The sequence below is a fragment of the Eleginops maclovinus genome, chromosome 22 (assembly GCF_036324505.1).
Source record: "Eleginops maclovinus isolate JMC-PN-2008 ecotype Puerto Natales chromosome 22, JC_Emac_rtc_rv5, whole genome shotgun sequence".
NCBI lineage: Eukaryota > Metazoa > Chordata > Actinopteri > Perciformes > Eleginopidae > Eleginops > Eleginops maclovinus.
In genome coordinates, this window is record NC_086370.1 from 16,067,514 (window position 1) to 16,090,146 (window position 22,633).

At 39.6% G+C, this 22,633-nt stretch overlaps 1 protein-coding gene across 1 annotated transcript in view; it reads left to right on the plus strand.

The window, feature by feature from the left end:
- The first annotated feature begins 439 nt into the window (after positions 1–439).
- The window catches only part of LOC134859160 (protocadherin-15-like), a 133,624-nt gene continuing 111,430 nt past the window's right edge, over positions 440–22,633 (plus strand). Inside the window, exons 1-2 of the mRNA XM_063875496.1 lie at positions 440–619; positions 17,062–17,180. Coding sequence (XP_063731566.1) covers positions 17,090–17,180 — 91 coding nt within the window. The 5' untranslated portion in view covers positions 440–619; positions 17,062–17,089. The remainder of the gene's footprint in view (positions 620–17,061; positions 17,181–22,633) is intronic.

The following is a 22,633-nucleotide window of genomic DNA, read 5'->3' on the forward strand; positions in this document are numbered from 1 at the left end:
TGTTATTTCTCAGCTCCACTCCAATCGGTGGAGACAGACCCGACTAATGGATTTACTCTGAACAAATTGACAACTGACAGTAAATAGCTTTTTGTGACCTTCATTCAGAAGCTATGTCCACTTTTCAGGTGCCATTGCAGTCCACATACTTTAATAAGTTATGGATTAGTTGCACCTCCATGACTGGGTGACTTCTTTCCGTTCTTGTTTATCACATATAATTGGTATACTGGTAAATATGATGCCTTTGTCTCAGGCGTGGGTTTGTCAGGTAGTTAAGAGGTAGGAGGAGGGGTAACGGAGCTTTAGCCGGGATCACCTTTACTGACCGATGTAATAAGATTACCTGCTTTACGCGTCATTACCAGGGAGAGAGGCGGAGAGAGAGTGAGAGAAGGACCTGAGTTGGACTGCTCCATGCACTTCACTCGCATTACAACCCGGATACATCCCGACAGTGTTGCGGTCTCTTGCTGTGTCGGGTTTAAGACAGCTGGGGCAGCACAGAGCTCTGATGTGCCTGTGTGAGGAGGCTGCAGCTGCCCTGCCAGCCGGTATTTGTGGCTCCTTTTCCCTTCCTAAAGGGATTTTTGATACGCACTCCTGGAAGAAAAACATGGTAAGACGTTTTATGTTGTTTTGAGGACGACTGTTGTTATGTTTCAGGCGCATTTATGACCAAATGGGCTGAAAGCTACGGACACTGCTCACTGCCTAATTGTTTTTTTGGCCACGGAATAGGAGCCTTTTCGGGACGCTTCAATTCTCAATATGTTTACCGTATAATGTCGATTAACCACCGTGACATGAGTAAATCATCGGCATGGGGCAGCCGTTTACTCCAACTCTGCCCTGATCCGTGCCGCTAATATCTGGAGGGTGAAGTTTTCAAACACTGACAGAGTGCATGGTCAGCGTTCACTCTGGATTATCCAAGGATCGTGCCTTATCAATGCATGTGATTGAACTGCAATTATTGGTTGACGAACGAAGGCTACGTCTGTATTCGTAAGATTTCAATGAACTATTTGGTTATAGGTTATGATAGTGATTACCCACATTTTTTTTTTTAGCGAAACCTCGAGGAGTGTGCCAATTCACCGGCTGAGAGGCGACAGCTGCATTTCTTTTTAGTTGACTTTTGTAACTCGTTCTCATATGCATATCAATACGAGCATTTTATCGAAAATACGACTGCCATGTAATAACTTCCGCTGAAAGTGTGAGCAGTGTCGCGCTGCAGGAGGCAGCCCCTTCAAAACTTCATTCACTCACACGGTTTATTCACAGGCTCACTTAGAAACCTTTATCATCTGGGCAGAAGGCAGAGTTAACGTTGTGCATATATACTGCAGAGCAAATGTTCATGATGCCACAAATAGCAACATAACCGTTTAGATTTGTCATGAACAAAACATTGACTGTTCTAGAAACCTCATATTCTCATTGACAAATTGTCATTGCTTTCTATACTGTTGCTGTTCAGTCAACCTGAAAAGCCTTTAAATGATTCATTATGGCCTTTTGCTTGTCAGGGTTTTCATCGTGTTGGTGCTTAAGCTAAATTCAATTCATTTGATCCTTTCTTAGGGTCTATTTACATGCCCAGAATAGGTGCTTTTCTCTGCAAATGTTGTAACATTAATACCAGCAGTAAGCACAGTGGAAATAAATCATATTCATGATGGATGAACTAGTTGTGCCATGTTGTAGTGGCTTGTCCTGGTCTGATACTTTAATAGAATAGACCTCATGCTCCTCTTGCTATGTCAATCAAAATGTTTCCTGTGATGGGGAAGTGCTATGTTTTAACATTTAGCATAAAAAGTAAAAGCTATTTGTCATTAATATCACTCAAATTAAGAAATAAGGAAGGACTCTGAAACCACAGATGGGTTTATGATCTTACATTGAAATGCTAGTCAACAGGTAGTTTGGATGAGGTTTAGATGCTTCACTGGCTTCTTAATTAAACGCCAGTGCTACGCCTACAGTGCATAATTAGACATCTGCCCCTGCATGTAAGACAATCAACATCAAATGGCCTCTGTAATGTGTGTGTGTGTGTGTGTGTGTGTGTGTGTGTGTGTGTGTGTGTGTGTGTGTGTGTGTGTGTGTGTGTGTGTGTGTGTGTGTGTGTGTGTGTGTGTGTGTGTGTGTGTGTGTGTGTGTGTGTGTGTGGTTTACCATTTCATTCATATCGCACATAACTGTCAAAAGTGTTAATTTTGTTGATTCTGTGATAAGATGTGAGACGCAGCATCTAAAGGTAGCACAGGTTCATGAATAAAAGACAATTGTTAGGTACTGTACCTGAGAATACTTATTCATATAAAGACAGGATTTTACATCATTGTGATGGCATACTATTGATTTGCCAGGTATTTCATTCATGGGATGGCCACTAACAGACATTTCTAACTCCTATTGTAAGTATAGAAAATGGTTACAATTAAGTGTCCAGCTAATGTTCTACATCAAAGACTACATCTTCATTCTGGTGTACAGTTTACTATGAAGAAAAACAAATTCTCCCAATTGAGATGCTACAACGAAAAGGATTTTAGCATTTTGGCTATGAGGATTCAGAACAGTTTGAAAACCATGATAGAAAACTACAGTGTGGCTCATTCTCCCTGTTACAATACAGCTACAAAAGACAGCATGGACATGTGAACCCTTCTCAAGGACATCTTTTCGGTTGGTTTACATTTTAGAAAGTTGCCAGTGGATTTATGGTTGTTTTCAAAATGCACACAAGAAGGTACAAAGTTAGCTTTAGACCCTTTTAGTGGCCATCAGAGGAATTGAAGATTGAGGTATCTGCACTTCAGCTTTGTTGCTTGATTGATGTGAGGTCTTCACCTTTGCTTTGAGCCTTAGGACTGACAAAGAGTATATAACATTTTTATTGTCATGATGGAAGACAGGAAGCTCAAGGCGATCTTCTCTTTAAGTATTAATAGCGTGAACTAAAGAGGTTATAAAATACTCTGGTAGCTGAAGTGAACCAAGGGGATAAATTAGACTATAGTGAATTATCCATAGAAGTAATGGAGTGTCTTGTTCATACCAAAGGATGGAGAGGAAAGCCTTTTGGGCGTGGCTCTTGCAGGTGGTAGTCAAAATGAGAATAATCAATCCGCTGGGTTCTTAAAGAATGACTGGCTCTCCAAGTCCCCCCCTTCCCCCCAGCATTATCTTTCAATAATGAAATACAATGCTCAGCAGTCCACAGTTACACAGCTCAAGGCACCTCATGCTCGCATTGCTTTCGGTGAACTGTTTGCGTTTCATTTAGTATTCACATCTTTATCGTGTGTGTGTGTGTGTGTGTGTGTGTGTGTGTGTGTGTGTGTGTGTGTGTGTGTGTGTGTGTGTGTGTGTGTGTGTGTGTGTGTGTGTGTGTGTGTGTGTGTGTGTGTGTGTGTGTGTGTGTGTGTGTGTGTGTGTGTGTGTGTGTGTGTGTGTGTGTGTGTGTGTGTGATGAAACTGTAATTAACAAGGGCTGCAACAATCCCGTGGCTGACTAATGATCTAATCTTCTCTGTTGTAGGATCGCTTCAGACAAAGTGCATTCTGGTGCTGAAAGAAATAAGATGCACTAATTTCCCGGCCCTTGAGCACTGGAGGCAGAAAACAATCTTGGGAGTTTAACAAATAGTCTAAATGTAGGCTTTTTAGTATTGTCTTGTGTCAAAATGTGTAAAATCAGTAATGTTGGCACTATATGATGGTTATTGTTAATACATTCGCTTAAAGAGACTACGCAAATTGGTTATGGCTGAAGAGTTAGGGTCATGCAAGTTCCTTTTTTAATTTGTCTGGGATTATATCTAGCCTCGGATTTGGTGCACAATTAAGTGTTTACATCAGCAAAACCACGTAGGTAGGATTGACACAAAAAAATGTTGTGCAATATCGATTTGTCTTTAATATTTTATGGCACAGATAAATAAGTAAGAATATGTATTGCTTTGGCTACAGAGGTAATCGTATTATCAGTGAAATCACTTCTTTGTTGGTTTTATTTTTTTTGTGGCATTTTTTGCCAGTAGGAAAACGTATATAAATAATGTTCTGTTTTACAAGGTGTGTAATGTTTTGAATAAGAAGTGCTTACCTCAGGAGAATTGTTTGAACCTGTATAAATTGATCTGTTTGGCAACTTGTTGTCCGTATAGGAAGCTGTAAAAACAGCATTGACAGAAGGGAGAGTGAACCAAAACTATAAAGTTGCCCCCCAGAAAACTGTAACCATGAGCCCAAATACACACAGAAAAAAAAACCTCTGAAGAATGAAACAAATGATCAAAGTGGGTTTGTCAGTATGATCCCTTTTACACACCCACCGTCATCTGATCCAATGTTTATAAGAATACATATTTGTTGGATAAGCTTTATATCTGTCTCAGTATTTTATGTACCTTTTTTATTCATACTCCAAAACAACTTAATTTCATCAAGGATGGTGTTTGAAATTAGGTGAGTGATTGCAGTTAAGTACTGTAGAGCAGGCTTGAATTTGTTTTTTGGCAATTCAATAAGTCTTGCTCTCAGGTTTCACAGAGTAAAGAAAGAGGAGGAGTTGTGAAAATGGGATTTCATCATAAGATGAAGAATAGTTTCCCTACAGTGAGTGCATTACTATCATAACTTACCCATCACTCAGCAAATATGACTTTATTCATATGCACAATGGACACCTCAGGGTAACCATTTCAATATTATTTGATAAGAGACTCGTGGGTAGTGATGCCTGAAATGATTTGGGCCCAAGTGTATTGAGGGGGAAGACGAAACAGGAGCAATTGTGAAATGTGTTTTCTTCCTTTCCACTGTCTTCCTGGTGTTTCAATTTCCAATGATGTCTTTCAGAGATTCAGAGGAGAGCTATAGTTTGCAATCCTGTGTAATGATTTACCACCCTCTCCCTCTGCTTCCAAGTGGGGAAGGGCATGTACGGTACTTCACGCAACTATCAGATCAGCAGCTCTGTGTCAGATATCAGAGGTAGTAAACTCTACCACCAGTAGTGGAATGAAATGTATGAGGGGGAACCATTAGTACCAAACCAGTACAACAGGCTGCACTGAAAGAGGTGCAAGAGAGTAGATTCTAGATTTCTTGAGTAGATCTTTTATTCCTCCCACATTATTCTCAGATTGTCTCTGCCTCTCTTATTGCTCTTTCTCATTTTTAACGCTGCTACAGCTGTCATAATTGTCAATTATGGATCTTCACAAGCTTGGCATGGCAGTCTAAGCATTAGTGTGAAAAAACTAATTAAGTATTGGATTATATTATTCAATACAATACGATCATTATATATTCAGCCTATGTCATTATGCTGTCAGTTCTTTGTTTAAGCCTCAATCTCACCTCTGCACTTCAAGAGTGAAAGCTTTATCAGTGGTAATATATCTTAAGGCCACAGTACAGAATGGATTCTCTTAAGACCCCGGTATAAGGTGTGTTTGGAAATAAGTCTTGCTGCATAAGCTTACAGGATATAAAGTTATATTGTACAGAAGCCAAAGTGTAAAGTCAGTGAAGTGTGGGATTTCATACTCTACTTTAATTAACTGTAGGTCACATATCACATATTGTAACTAGCTAATTAACATCTGTTTAGAGTTGTTTGCTGCCCTCGAAATTCCAGTGAGATTCTTCCGGCTGTTAGCTAAATCTGGTTTATAGAATAAAAACTATGTCCCTGCCTACTGACCATTTATTATGGAAATAGTACATGTCACCCCATACTGAGCTGGAGCAATACAAACCCTGTTTGAAAGTTGTATTTAGGGCATTTTCAGTATTTATATGTTTATTGTGACTTTAGTCAGACTGGGTATGTTCCAGCTGTGAGCTGTTGACAAGCCGGTGGCTGGCATTACATCTGTGGTGCCTGTCACCACTGCAGAAATTCCCTTGAGCCATGCTTTAAACCCTCGTGTGCTTTGCAGTGGAGACAGTGAGTGTCAAACTTTCTAAAAGTTACCCAGCCATGTTTCTCAAAATTACACTCTAGTTCACATCTCATGTAATTAAGACCATAGCATTTTGTACATTTTACCATCCTGGATCACTTACTTTCTATTTCATTGCAAAGTTATAGGTTGTCTAATGTCTTGCTTTCGACAAAGACATGCTTGTGGGAAAATGTTGTTGATTTGGGAACATTATGTTTTCCACCATTGACACTGGTTTGTTGTATAAAGACAGTGCATGGTTTAACAGAGGGGTATCAAGAGGATCTCCTCAGGCTTTATCTTAGAAAACACATCATCAGGGAATAGTGTCTTGCATCCAAATGTGTCTTGCAGAGGGCAAGGACTTCCTGTCCACTGCGGCGCAGAGCATGAGAGAAGAAAGTAAATTGAGCCAAGGCTTTGTTGAATTTCTAATTTAGCTTGAGGCTAATCCATGCTGTCTTATCCAAGTGCATATATCAGTTATAAAGCAACATCACAGACTCTTAGTCAGTCCTTAACTGCACTGAATTTAAATGTTTATACTGTATACAATTGTTGTTTGCATTTGAGCTGGGGTTTAGTGTAAGGACACATGGTTGAGGTCAGAGATATTCTATTGGGGTTAAGCTTTCATGTAGTGCCTTGAAGTTGCCTGAGCTTATAGTGCATTTATGAAGAATCGATCTGACGTACATGTACCTGATTGTTACTCACAGAGCTTTGTGGGCACATAAAGTCCCCTTCCAATACAAATAATGGCACTGTGTCTTTCATACCAGCCAATACAGGTCATTTGAAGCATTTGACAAAGTCAGAGCAAGTTATACAAGTGAGTGAATTGCATTTTGTAGTGGGGACGAACCTCTTAAGCGGTATGTTGGTTGAGCAAAATAAAAGCAGAAAGATTAAATAATTTAGATGTCTAATATCGAATAACTATTTTACTAATCCATACAGATTTAATGCATGAGCCAGATAAAGATTTCTGAAATAGATTAGGTGAATTCCTGACCTTGGATGTCCAGATAGAGCAATACGATATATTTATGAGGTATTCCAAGGTCTGCATTGCAGGCAAGTGGCAGATGGCAGTGCATATTATAGTCATCCACTCACTACTAAGTCCTCTGAACTTTTCCCCTGGCAAACACTAATGCATCTGCAAGTTCTTTTGCAGCACCAACTGCACCCAATGCATTAACTGAAACATTCCTCAGTAGAGAACTTTATCTGTGACTGGAAAACATGCCCATAACGATAGAAATTTAAAAAGTATATACAACCTAGGAGGGTTTTATGTACTGTGTATTCATTTGTTAATTATTGGCACAGATACTGTATACAAAGAAACCAATCTATCTGCCTAAATGTAATATTAGCCAGCCTAGATCTTCAGGCAACCATTGACATTATAATTACTTTTCGTCTTTTTTCAACTGTATGTCCTAAGTAGACAAATGCACCAAAAACCACATGCTTCTAGTCTAAACATTCCCTTCAGGATTTAATATTTTGTGAAAGGATTAGTCTTTTCATTGTGTGTTAAGACTCGAGAGAATCACAGTTGTGCTGCAGTTAGCAGGGGTTAAAAGTCACCCTCCGAGGTGAAAGATTACAAAAAAAAGTCAACATTGCTCTTTTATCTGGCATCAGCTGCATGTGTTTAAGACCATGTGGCTAAGTTGTTTCTATTGTGCTCAGAAGTGCGCCTTGTGACATGGTTAGTGCATTGTTGGTGCCAAGCACACAGCGCAGAGTGGTGGTGACACCCACATGGACTGAGCTCAGCGAGGGTTTAGAGGTTTAAAATGTGGTCATGAGATGACTAAGGCAGGGGGATTAGACCCTCAGACATCTGTGGCTCACTCGCGCTGAATTCGAGAAAATTAGAGGTTTAATGGACCACCAGGTTCTGTTTACTTTAGTTGCAGCTGAATACATCATCTACTTCCATGAACCGCATGTAGGTTTACTTTTCGGCTTCCTATTACAGGGTTATTCAAAAGTAAAAGAGAGTGAAAATCACAGGGATATTACGCTGTAGAATTATATTATTTTAAACCTTGTCATGATGTAAATTATGTGCTGATTTATGCTATTTATGTCTGGTCCAATTTTAGTTGCAGCATATTTTCAGATTTTTTTAGATATAGGATTTCCTATTGTTCAATGAAAATCATTTGGACAACAACTTGCTGATTTATTTCATGATATATGGTAAACATTACAGGGATGGAGAGGAAACAGAGTGTAATGGTTATACATTTCATCTTTTAGGCTTTGAAACCCTTCTGATATTCTCTTGAATAACGTTCATTAATATCACATCTTTACTGATCCATTAGTCATTGCAAACAAACTAGAATACTTCCTTATCATCCCCGCAGATGTTTAACTAAAATAACAAACACATCCTCTTAGTTTTTCTGCTTAGCAGAAGAACTGTTGTCTGTCAAACCACATTGCATAAAGAGGTGCAAAGGGTTTATCATGTTAAAACCATCTCATCCCATCACAATAATCATGAGAGCACTTGAGGCCCACATTAAATCTTTCATGTGCTCCGTACTGCACTGCAAAAGCACATAATGGTGTTTATATATTTTTCCATCAGGGTCAGTGTTTCCAGCCGAAATACCCAGGCTAAACACTCCAACCTTTTTATAACTGTATTTAGTATCAGCATCAGCCAGCTCGGCATGCTTCCCCATAGGGAATATGTTAAATTGCACTTTGTAACACAGGTGGGAAGTTGTGTAATTACGAAAACCGAATGAACATCAACTGCATAATGGCTTTTCATTTCTGTGTCAAGTGCACATTGAGGATACTGTTCGCACTGAGGGCTACTCTGTCCCGCAGCCACATGCATACAAGAGCACTCGTCACACTCGTCACTTGTCATAATAGCAGTTACATCATGACATAGATGTAAGCGCAGTCTGCAGCGTTCGTGACTGAAGATAAACAAGTTAATTAAATTCTGGAGCAACTCCATAGGGGTTTATAACTATCCATTACCAAAACTCCCTAATACAAAGACTATCGGTACTGATCATCCGATTAAGGATTACTTTTGGTGCTTTATAACCGATACATTATTTATTGACAAAAGCAACCTTTAAGACCACATGGGTGCAAATGTACAGTATTAGGGAAAGATTGAGCTGAACAGGTTAACACACATTTGTGGCTTACGCAATTCATTAAGCTTGATTGGCTGTGATATTCATTGGTCAACTTGTTGTTTTTTCACGCTGTGAATACCTGCCATTTGCTGGCTGCTGTGGTCTTATTACTTGGATCTACTTTAATGCTAAAGTAAAAGTAGCTCCTCAATTGCTTTCAAGTACAACAATATTTGTTAGTACTACAATGGAGCGACTGTGGCTGCGAGGGGTGCCGTCGTCTTTCAACCAGAAGGGTGTGGGTTTCGATCGCAGCCCGAGCAGTCAACATGTCGATGTATCCTTGGGCAAGATACTGAACCCTGAGTTGCTACCGATGGCATCCTTAGGATTATTCATCCATCTTGAGAAAGAGCAATTGACTCTGAATGAATGATGTGTGAATGTGTGAATGAATTGTAGTATGTAAAACGTTTTGAAGGGTTAAAAAGACCGGATAAAGCACTGTATAAGTACAGTCCATTTACAAGTTACTATTTACAATTTAACAGTAGAGGACACAGCATCTTTCTCAAGATTGATAAATAATTATGATGATTAAAGGCATAGTTGTGCATCCCTACGTATGCCTTAAGATGAACCATTGGAAATGTAGCGTTTCATAGGAAGCAAAACTGACATTTGAATAGGAATGTCTTTTAAATGTTCATTTTTCTGCATGTACTGTTAAATGGTTGTGTATCATGGCATGGGGAATGGAAAATCTAATGAGGTGTAAAAGCCATTTTTCACTTCACTGTGAATTTAGGAGCAAATAAAAAAAGTGTTTTCTAAACAGCAGCAAAGGAGTGCTGGCTCATTCGAAGGCAACTGGGTGTTTTGTGTCCGTCAGGCCCTTAGGTTCCTGTCTTTGAAACATAACTGACCAGATGGATTAGCTAACCTCAGTATGATGCCTACCAATGTTCAATCCAGTTCAAACATTCGGTTCTCATGTTAATGAGGTTTCCTGGTGCAGCTGAAATTATCGGTGATTGTGAAAAGAGAGTTTGGCCCTGCAGTGCAGAGCAAGAGTTGCAGTGCCCTCTCCAAAGTGTCCTTGTCCTAGTGATCAAATACCTTTTGTTAATCAGTTAATGAATTGTCTTTGTATCTATGGACTGGGGAGTGATAAGGCTTTAGCCCCAGCTGCTTGCCTTGGTGTTTGGACTGCTTTCTGTTGGGTATTTGAATGCTATCTGTCGCTGGGTGTTAGCCACAGGCCAGTCTGTTGGCCAGGGCTAATCACTTGCGTCATTAGCGGGCCAGGGCTCCCCTGCTACCACTGATTACATCTCACAGCAGGTAATGAACAGCTCTGCACTGATCTAGCACACATAACCAAACTGACTAAACATTTGCTTTTGTTTATTAATCTTTTTTCTTTTTGGATTTTTGTATGGATTTTGGTGTACATGTGTTTGTCTATGACCTTGCTTAAAGAGGCATCAGATTCCTTTACGTTCCCTAGTTCGGAGTTACACACTAGAGCAGGTGGCGTTACGTTACTGTGAAAGGGTATCTTATGTGCTAGATTTTGCTTTCTGCTGCCAGGTTGATATCAAATTACAGGCCGAGGTAAGACACCTGTGAGGACATCTTACACCGATGACTGAAGCAAAGGGTAGATTGACACTATTGAATACACATTAGATAAAAAAGGAAACAACCTCACATACCAACCTCATAAAGGAAAATAACCAAATATGTTGAGTATAGAGAATAGTTCATTGTGTTAAACTGCATTACAAATGTTTGAATAATGGACCAAAAATGCTAACAACTTCGTAGCTAGATCATGTTTTGTTAACTAGACCATGGTGTTTGTCTTGTATTCTTCTGAGTTTTACATGTATGATTCTAAATGTAAGTATGAAAGCTGTACAAAGTTAAGGAGATAATTAGATTTTCTAAATGGAAGAGTCTAAGTGTGCTATTTTCTGCACTATTCCCGCTTTCTTAGTGTCATGATCCTTGTTTTGTGTCTGTTGTTTCTTGTTTCCCCTCTTGTGTCATGTTTAGCTTCACTTCTTGTCTGCGTTTCCCTCCTGTGCCTGATTATGTCATTGTGTTCAGCTGTTGCCCCTTTGTTTCTCCTCCCTTCTCCAGCTGTGTCTTGTCTTGTGATTACCCTTGTGTATTTAGTCTCTGTTGCCCTTTTGTCTCTTGTTTGGTTGTCGTCGTTTCCCACCTGATCTTGTCCATGATACCTGCCTGTTCCTGTCCGTCCATCCATCTGCTCCTGTTCCTGGTGTCCCTGTATTCCCTGGTTAGTGTAGGTTAAGTTTTTCTTTGTTTGAAAATGCAGCTTTATTTGGAATAAAGCTCGCCTTTTGTTTGGACCATACCTGCGTCCCTTTGTTCTACTGCACTTGGGTCCTATTTCCCCAATCCTGACACTTAGGGGATATTTTATATAACTCTACCTGCGTGTTGAGCAGTAAAATGATCACAGCAAAATCACATCATGTATAAGATACCACTGAGTACATAAGATATGCATATTATATTGAAGGTAAAAGACCATCTGTTGAAGAAGGAAATTCTTATTTCCAAGAAGTGTGGAGGGATCTCTGCTTTGGCTCTCTGCCACCTCAGTCAGTCTGGACAGGTGAGGGTCTGAGGTCATGATGTACAGCTATGTGGCTGCAGAAACAGAAAGTGTTCATTTCTCTGAGCAGTATGTTTTTCCTTAAAGACATTTGCTAATGGGAGAGATATGCGAGAATTGCGACGGACTCTTAGTGAAGTGAGGGGTAACGGAGAGTCTCCTGGGAGTGCCATAAGGAATTAAAAGCATGGGGATAACACATTCATTTTTCATATAAATGTAACTTACCAAGAGGTATCTCGAATTTGACATGTCAGTGCAGACTGGCATGGGTTTTGCAAAAGTAAAATAAAACATCACACACACAATGGAAATGGTTTTGTTTCAACTTTGGCAAATAGCAGAACATATACAGTGCACACAACAATTAAGAGTCATCTTGTTGTGCGTAAATAATGCTGAGCATTGATTTTCATGTCCCTAAGCGAGTTAGTTGCCTGCGGTGGATTAAGAAGTGAATATAACAGGACAGTCCGTTGCTATTAAGATTCTGAAAGGGATGTTATAAGGTTGTAAACATGGTGATTGAACAAATACGCTTGGTGTTGCTGTTAGTTTGAGCACTCTGTCATTATGGATAAAACCCTGTCTACTGATAACTAATTTATGAGCCCATGTGCAGCTGGCATCTTCCAGGTTTTATGACTCAGATCTTTGCATAATTGATGGTGCTTTGTTTTTCACTTGGTCACTTGATCAATCGGATGACATGGCTCTGCACTGTAAATGAGGATGGGGAGGAGCCACTTAATATGCAAACTGGTGCTTTTGTTACACTGATGAGTCTGCAATTTTCATTACCTACGCACTGAGGGAGGAGGCCCATGAGATGGATGAGGATGTCACATCGCTTGAAAAATGTGTTCCCTGGTTAGCATATGAGGCATTTTGTTGACAAATGTATAATTCCGTTTGGGATTCCCACTTATTTTGTGTCTCCAACTGGATAAAATTATTATACCCTAACTATAAAGTTCAATTTAATACATCTTTGGAGAAAACTGTGAGACAAGCTGTTTTACAAATATAGAATCATTTTATAGGAGGCTGTGGCTCAGTGGGTTAGTGCACTGATCTTCGGATCAGGGGGAGCACTGGTTCCATCCCCACTGCAGTCACCATGTCGTTGTGTCCCTGGTCAAGACACTTCACCCCAAATTGCTCCTGTGGGGATTGTCCACAGTATTGAGTATGCAAGACGCTTTGGATAAAAGCATCTAAAAAGTGACATGTCATTTTGTAATGCTTACTTACACATTACTTTGATAATATGTACAGTATGTGTACAGCGGGATCTGATTATTTATGATTATGTTCACAAAGTTGCGTGTCCCATCTGTCATGCAAGAAAAATAAGTTACCTAACAAAATGGAAGGTAAAGTGTACATTCAGTATGTGTCGTTTAAGCTTTTCTCATACTTTGATAGTAAATGGGATGATATTCTGAATAGGAGGTACTTTGGCCAAGGTAATATAAGAATTTTGACGACACAGCTCAACAGGGTAGTATTGTTTCACCGCAGTGCAATATGTAACAGTGAAGATAAGAGATTGTTGGAGTCGTACATCAGTCAGGGTATTCTGGCTTTTCTGGCTTTTAGACTATTTTGTTCTTCCAAAGTGGTTGAGGTTGCTGTTAGATCTTCAAGCGACAATGATAACCCACTCAAAGATCCTCCTCTGTCAGCCATCATATATAAGCAGCATCAACACCTCCACTTAACAGCTGGAAAACAACAGTGAGGTGTAATTACTTCACTGCTTGAGTGGCAGTCATCTCCGTTTCACATTTTGCAGAACTGAACGGACTCATTCTGACGTAAAACAGACCAAACAAGGCCTGGGGACAAGCAGCAATACTGGTTTCATATAGCCTATACATGAAAGGAACTTTGCTGCTTATATGAGGTCCAAACTGTTCTGGCTAGACTATATCACCTAAAGTATTTGTTTTAGAAAATGTATACTGTGTGCAAGTTCTACATTTAAGTTTACCACAATCTGGTTTTAACTAAATTATTTTGTGAATATGGATAACATAACCCAAAACCTCCTTTTAATTAAAAAAAATGTTATCTAAGTGAATCTTGGTACAGGCTTTTACCTCAGAGACGTTAATAGCACTGGGAAGGGGAATTGGGAATGGGATGAAACCACACATGTCCTTATGCTCTGATTTTCAGATGGCATCTTTCAGTGCAGGGAAATCTCATCAACACCTTGACTCATAACTCTCCGTTGTATTTACTATCTCATGAGTTGAAATACTAGCGTTTTCACTTTCTCTCCACTTAACCGCAATTTATATTAAAAAGTAAATTCAATATTGTATAAAAATCTAATTTACCTGGAAGAAATATTGATGTCATAGCTAAACTTTTTAAAATTGCTTGTTCCAAAATTGCAACCAGTCAAAGACTACAAATTAGTTATAAATTATTTGTCACTGAATATAAACCTTCAGTGAGTCTGTTTGGTGTTTTAGTGCTTTGCCCTTAATTTGATTTATTTTGTACTAAGTTCTACTTGCCGAAGCAGAACATTATTACGTTACCATGTGCCCACTGTCGGTGACATGTTTGGCTTTTAAAAGTTAATGAAAAAGTAGCCTTTTCTATTATTGAGAAATGTCTGACAGTCTGTCAACACAAAAGCGCACAAACAGGAGGATGTGGAAAGAGAACTCGATGGCAGATGAGAGGCGATCGAAGAAACACTGACAGAGGAAGAAAGAGATAGACAAGCATTTTTATTTCTTCCAGGGAGTGCAAAACCCCTGCACTTAGGGGATAAAGAAGAGCATTTTGACTGTCTGTGTAATCTATAACTGGGATTGCTTCATTCACCTCTCCCCACCCTTAAACACTGTCTGCTTATTCTTGTCCACCCCCCCTGCAGCATACGTTTAATCACATTTCCCCTGCACCAAAGATATGATGGAAGTCATACTAAATATATAGAAAAAGGTTATTTATTAGGCAGAATCACTTGACTTGGAGCAAGTTGTGGTTGGAGTGAGGGAACATGATGTGCATTAAAGCGGAGTGGATTTGATCTGCTGCACTTAGAGCTTCATGAAAGCATTGTATTGTTGCTGACAGTAAGACAGATGTCGTGACTCCTGGGACGTTATGAGAGGACTGCAGTGGACACGGGGTATTGGTGCCATTTTTTCTCTCAGAACTCAGTCAGCAATCTTTCCCTGTTCATTAAGTTTGAAGGAACATCGTTGTTAGCCTATGTAAATGAGAAGCAGCGTTCCCATGTCAACCAAGGGGGAGATTTGGAGGAAGCTGAAGAAAGAAATGACTTCCCTCTTCAGGGTGGCTGGCTGGTCCAGTCTGAGTTCTCTTGTGTGAAAGGGATCAAAGCAATCGTACTCAGCCCTGTTAAGAAAGATAGATGTACGAATGTGGGAAATCAAATCTTTTTCAAAAGGGAACACCACTGGGAGCCCAAAAGATGAGAAGGCAGTGAGAAAATAGGAAACCAGTGTAAAATCCTTCTTGTTGCACAGAAGAGAACACAGTTATTTCCTGCTGTCCACATAGTGTTCATGCACGATGTCTGCTGTCGGAGAGCATTGGGTAGTTGTGGTTAGATTTGTATGGTTAATGTCTGCATAGATTAGTAAGAAATCAAGTAAATGATACATACTGCACATTGTGTGTGAAAGTGAGTGGAAATGAGAGGGAAATCACAAAGAAACGGTGCTGATAGTATGAGTTAGAGGTTTTGATTTTCTCAAACATGCTTTGATATGATACTGTTGATGCTTGTGGGTCCTCTCCCGTCCCTTTAGCATATGCTATGAAAGCTGATTTTGCAGCTTATCGCCTGCACTGAGAATAAGCCTTGTGAGAAAGGTGTGACATCAAATAGCTCAGACAGACAGAAGCTAAAAACCCTCCTATTCCTCTTACTGAAACCTTGCTTTCCTCCAGCTCAGAGGAGAAGCTGTGTGCTAACGGTTTGGGTGTGCAATGCACAACAAGGCTCAACATACAATCTGTTCTCACTGCTTTGCTTGTTATTTCCACTCAAGCCTGAATGGGTGTATTTATTGTAAGTCCTGTCTGTCAGTTTTATTTATGCAACGTCATAATGCATGGTGTTGATTTAATGTCTTTGCTGCAGTTTGCTCTGACTGATTCTTTGGTGCTGGCGGCTTGTGAATTTTTCTATAGAAGGTTATAAATGCTGAAGAGGATGATTTGTTTGTGCGGTGTTATGCTATTAAATTCCACCTGAAATGTACTTCTTCTTGCGTGCAAAAATATTCAGCCCTTGTATGAGAGGGGATGCCAGCTTGTTAACCTGCCATCCCCTCGCTCCATTCCCTTGCTCCATCCCCTAGTAGCACAGAGTGCAGGGGCAGAGAGGTTATTTAGTTAAATATTTAAGTCTTATTCATTCATGCATTCATTGATCGGTCATATGACTGAAATTGTTGCAAGTTACAATCCATGGCCCCGACCATAGCTCTGAAACATCGACAGTCTAAGTTTGTGTATCAATGAAGCCCTGGTGCTGTCCGTGGTGCTGAAAATGCAGACTCATTTGAAATTGCAAATGTTCCCGACCTTCTGGCAGTTTTATCTTGGATCTATGATATCAGCCAAACTATTTCGCTGTGGAGGTTGTTTGTTTTTTTTAAATGCAGAACCAAATGAGGGCTTTAAAAAGTTTGTAATGGTGTAATTCCAATAGTAAGAAGTTAGGGCTGCAAAAATACAATTTTGTATTAGTGTCATTGAATCGATTGGTCTGAGTTAATTATATCATCAAATAAGTTAACCATATTCCACCAAAATGAAGCACACTGCCCTCTTTTCTTTCCTTATGCATGACCCACTCAAGATCGCCTGAATATACTGATTTATAAGTTAACCGGCTATTTGGAATGACCGTCGCCTGTAGAGAGTAACGATACAGACTGATTTGGAAAGACTGATCGCGCTTTCATTAGTGGACAATAATCATGCATTGTCTGTTAGAAAGGGAAAAAATAGTGCTACCTGTTTTTCTATTCCTCCAACGAAGAGTCAGGAAAAAGGACAACAGACATGCATTTGAGAAAATCCAGTTTTTGGGATAATCCAGAAATAAATGAATACATTCAGATTGATCTATGACCCAGTGGATTATTATGCTGTTCTTGGAAAAGACTAACCTAATGATAACGCTCTAGGTAGATGTGCATGTGTGTTACAGTGTGTGTTGGCTGGTCCCAGCTGTTGCGTAAGGGCAGGAGGGCTCAATAAGACATGAATGAAAAATCCTCTCTCCCATTTTTTTTTTGTCCAGGTGGGCAGGCAATAAGGCTTGACAGAAGATGCGACGGGGGTGGTGGCTCGTCAGATGGCTGGGGACAGGAATGGCAATCCTCTCTTTGCTAACCCACAGCTGGGGCCAGGACACAGAAGGTATGAGCAGCCGGCACTGTGGCCAACACCCTAAGACCTCCACTTTTTCAGTAAAACTGTAGCTCCACTGCCAAGAGGAAACTTATAATAAGGAATAGTCATTGTTCTCTTCACTGCCTTTTGTAGAACAGCATATAACTGTCAAACTGAGGTGTGTACCACTCGAACAATTTCTCCAAAACTTGCTAAATAGACCAGGAGTAAAACTCATTTTGCAGTATTTCAAAACGATTTTCTTTAAGGTCTTAACTTGCAAACAAGTAAAGCACTTTTTCTATTTACTCCAATGACACTTTTTATATCGGAGGTACAGTATGTAAAGATTTTTTCATCTGTTCAAGATTTGTGAATGATGTCTGAAAACTCAAACATACTTAATTTACTGTTTATACATTGTTATCTTGCCACCCACTGAACTGTATTGATCTGGTCTTGCAATAATTGCTTGTTGTGTGTGGAAATCAAGAATGATTGTTCTTCATCACAAAGCCCAAATGTTACTTAATCAATAGAAATTATAGAGTTATGTTTCAAGTCAGCACAACTTATGAAAGGTTAAAAGAAGTTTGACTTCATTGGAGTGGAGGAGGACCGCAGAGACATCGCACAGGTGCGCTCTCCGTGTTGTTCATAATTCAAATAGGTTTGCTTTCACAGTACTTTCACTCGCCTCCCTCTCAGATATTCATAAAGACATTTGTTAAAAAGAGGGCAAAAATACAGCTTCCTTCTTCCTTATCGTGCTAGGAGGATTCTCCTATTATTGGATTCTTAGCATTTATAGTCTCAACTCACTGACTTTGTAGGAGATGCCAGTTAAAAGTGAATTTCAGCTGTATAAGTTTGGCAGTTCTTTAAACAGTGTGCTGAGGCGAAGCTTCACATGCAGAGAGACATGTTTAAATTCCCCCCTGTGAGTCAAAATTCCACATAATTTAGGTCAATTTTGATATCCCAACCCCATTTCCTACTTTCTTTTCATTCCTATCCTTCCTCCTAGCATTTTTTGACAAGCTCCCTTTGGAAACAAAAAGCTTTTTTAGATAACAGTATGATCTAAGTTACTGTCATTTGAATTAAGATTTTATATCGAGAAGTTTGCTTCATGGGTTTGTGTCATATAATTTTAGTAGAGAAATGACTTGCTTAACGATGACCAGTCCTCTGAATGTGAACAAGCGCCTTGTGGTTTTATTATTGGATGAACTCTCAATCCCAGGTTATGACCACATTAATAGATAAATGTTGCTATTAGGAGCGAGGAAGCCATTTACCCAAAACATAACGGCTGTGGAACTCAAGAATGAAGGATTACATTTTTCTGTTCACTACCAAGCATTTAGCACATTTTCTGTCCTTCTTTCTTTTTCTGTTTGAACGGCACATTTTATACACTGCACACTAGTTGTAGGGAAAAGGTCAGTGTGATTCAAAGTGCAGGTTTGTGACACCGAACATTCGGGGATTCGGCAACAGAAGCACCTTGGTTAGAGGCAAGAATGTATAAATATAACTGGAGAAATCGTTGGAGGCAGGGACCCGTTTATTCCTATGAAAGTTGCTCAGTGGCGATTGAGGCCAAAAGAGCCTGACTCTGGAGAGTAAAAGTATTTGTATCTGGGCCCATAAAGCGTGCGCACTTCTTTGACATAAGCCCTGCCTTCAATCCAAAGCTTCGACAGCTGTTCGCGGGTCAGACAAGTAATGGAAATGTAAAATAACTCTGGATTCGGCTTTTAAGGCCTTTAAATAAGTGCCATTCAAGTAACTATATCGGGCAGTTGATTGAGTTAAAAAATAGATAGATTTGCTGATTTACAGACATGTCTTTCCCAATGTAGGTCAACGGTCTTGTGACAATTATTAGTGAAACATTGTCAGTTTCACTCCGTATAACATTTTGCAACTTGGTATACTATATGTGCAAATAACAACTCCTCTTCTTTGTCCGTATAGAAGATGTATTCCATTTCTTACAAACCTTATTTACTTACTATTCATCTAGGAAACGTGGTTGTTAAATTAATTTGGCTTTTTATTGGTCTTCCAAAACCAAATAAACAAACTCATTATCATTCATACTGCAAGTTCTGTTCACAGCTAACAACTTTCTTGCTTCCTTTTAGCTCAAAATTGTAGTCAAAGTGATGCACATTTTTGAAGGATATGGCTTTAAAGGAAACTCTGTTGCTTTAGACGGCACAATGCTTTCCAAGTAATGCAACATTTAAGCTCTGCCCCTTGGATTATCATTGCTCTATAACATTCCTGTATTGTTTATTAAAAACTGTCTTGTGTCTGCGTCATAAATAGAAATACTACTCATTTATAAAGTGCTTTTCATATTATCCAAAGACACTGTAGATGAGCTCAAACATTTCATATAAATCACACTCAATATAAACAAAAAACAACATGGAATAAAGATTAGGTATTCCGAAAAGGTGAGGTCTGATGTGGAAATGTGCTGTGCACTTTCTCATGTGATGGTGAGAGAATGAGTGGGCTCCACTCTGCTGATTGTAGATGTGGCGGCAGCCTGTAATTTGACTAGTAGCAGACAGAAATAATTACAACGGGAGACAGCTAGAAATTAGTGATAGTACCCTGCATAAAAAGGAGCACTGATTGGACCAGAGTCAGCCAGCGAGTGACGCACAATGTCATAGTTGTAATGAGGGAGCAAAGGGTTAGTCAGGGTATTTTAGAGGGAAGTCAGAGGACGAACATGGACGCTGTGTCCTCTTCACAGGTCAGTTTCATTCAGGGTTGAACTTGGTGTGAGCAGGGATTTCCTTTCCCTCATTTTCTCACCCATAAATCTCAAGACAACCTTGTCTTTTGGCTCTGTCATGTTGTTTGTTATCTGTCTACCAAATAAAAATAGCAACCAGAAATGTTGTTGAAGGCATTGTGCTGTGGTGTGATGCTAACAGCCATTTCCAGTTGACATCTTCCCAGTGTCTTTCAAGTCCTTATTTAATTATCAGGGAGACAACATGAATCTCAAAACTCTAATTAATGTCAAAGTGAACACATTGTGAGAGAATGGGGCTGACCTTGACAACACTAGGGTTTTGTCCACTAATCATTAGTTGAGTTTATTATATAAGAGTCCAATTATTCAATTTTGTAAAGCTTTCATGGGTTCTCTTTAAATATATTCTTTATTTGAAACAAAAGAAAATATAAATACAACCAAAGATCTTTCAACATGAAAAAGAAGACACGAAAACATCCATTAATCTATGAATCTGTGGGTCTTTTGAGAAACATATTGACTGATTAGTCTCAACTAATAGGAAGCAGCCTTTTAGACGATCCAAGGACTGTCCTCTTTAGGATGTTCTGTTTCCCTCTTCCATTAATTTTTTTCTCCTTTCACAATCTGTCTGTATTGTATGTCTTAATGCCTCTTATTAAGACCTTTGGTGCTTTCATCTGCCTGCAATGTTACATTACTGTAGTCTCTCTCATCAGTAAACTACATGCATGTTCTAACCCTAACCCTAACCATGCTCTGCACCTCATCTGTGTGTCCACTGATCCTTGTGTGAGTGCAGACTATTCCCTACAGCAGTTTAACTAACAGTAATAAAATGACAAACCTCAATCCAAAGCAGAGTGGACAGATGTACATTATCCATAAATCCCTCTATCTCTAAATCCAGATGTAGGACAAACGCATGTAATCACTCCCACACTCTAGCATGCTCGGTCGAGTGTGTGCGTGTTTGTATTTGGTGAGGTGAGGATTAGTTAATATGCCTGTCGACACTTCTGCCATGTGACAGCAGCTTACCTTCCTCTCCATAACTTCCCCCTCTCTCTGCCTGTCTTCCTTGTTTCCCATCTGCACATCCATTCTGACCCACAATTGTTTGTCTATTTTTGGGATTGTCTGATTAGAGGCCAGATGTGCCAACAGTGTCTGGCTTTGTCAGAATCCTGTGGAGTGGGAAGCAGCGGAGTGACAGGGGGAAGGGGTTTAATCTGTCCGCCCGTAGGCTGTAATCAGGCTCTGGGCAGCACAAGGAGGGAGGGGGGGACACTCTTGCTAAGATTGTGCCCTGTGGTCTGTACCAACAGGCCACCTGGGTCTCAGTGTGTGAGCAAGTGTAACTGAACTGTAAGTGTTCCCGAGGAGTGCGACTGCAACCTTTGCACTATAGCTCTGGTGGTTAACCTCACACAAATACAACATATAGTCAACAATGAAGGGGAAGTCCAAAGTAAAAATGTGAGGGAAAGTGTCTGCAGAGGGATTACACACCAGTAAAGTAATCCTCTACTCTCTTCCTTTATGAGCCATTAATGTTTTACATGATGGTGCAGGAATTAATTTCCCCCTCCCCCCCTGACATTGATATTCATCGCTGTGACAGTGATGTAACACACGCTTTTTCTTTCTTCACTCCACTCTCATTTGCCATTCCATACCAATATATTCTACCCTACTCGTGACCCTTAAAGATAAGTACATACACACAATTACAGTGTGAAGCCCCACAGAGACCCACATGTCTAATTATTTTTTTAGGAGTGAGGGAAAGAATTGGAGAGAGATTGAGAGAGACAGAGGCAGTGATTGCATTTCTTGTGCCAAACATAGAACGCTGGAAAAACTCAGTCTTTTTGCACATTGATTTAGCAGTGTTTTCCTATAAGGCAAGGAAGGGGTAAGTGGCTGTATTTCTTTATGCAAGAGGAGGGTTGCCTCACATGTTTGGGGTGTTCACGACCAGAACTGACTAACAGATGCACAGGAATTGTTTTGCATTGCGACGGGTCTGAGTTTTTGGATTGTTATGCAGTGGTCCTTATTGGTTTCGTACTGCGTCAGAGCTGTTGTCTCGGGGAATTGCAGTGGCATGAGATCAAAGCTGTTTACCATAAAGGAAACAATATATCTTTATATTCAGATACTTGGCTGATATTGCGCCACACATTTGGAAATGGATTTTGCTGTGCAAGTTTGTAAGTAAAACATTTTCATAATAAAGTTTTGAACCAAATGAAAAATAACTCGCAACATTTGTGTTTTCAGATGCAAGTAACTAGTCGAACTGAGACTCATTTCAAATCAGGTAGCAAGGCAGTGTACATCTTACATGTCATGTTACACTGATTCAACAAAGAGCTTTACAATTTCTCATTTTAATGTTTTATAAAAGCTATATCCGTCATGACATCACTACATATGTAACGTAAACCTACAATAAAAGAAGCAACACCATTGAAATCAAAACTAATATAATAAATCTGTGAGGCATGTTATGTTGGTTTTTGTTCAGAGTGCCTCTTGGAACACATTACAGCTTTCTAAGCACATGTTAATGGGCACGTATATCTAGGAAACATGTGTTAGGAAACATTTTGTTCAGGCAAATATATTTCACATTATAAACCAGAAAAAATCGATGAAATGTTAAAGACTTTGAAAGCTGACAAAC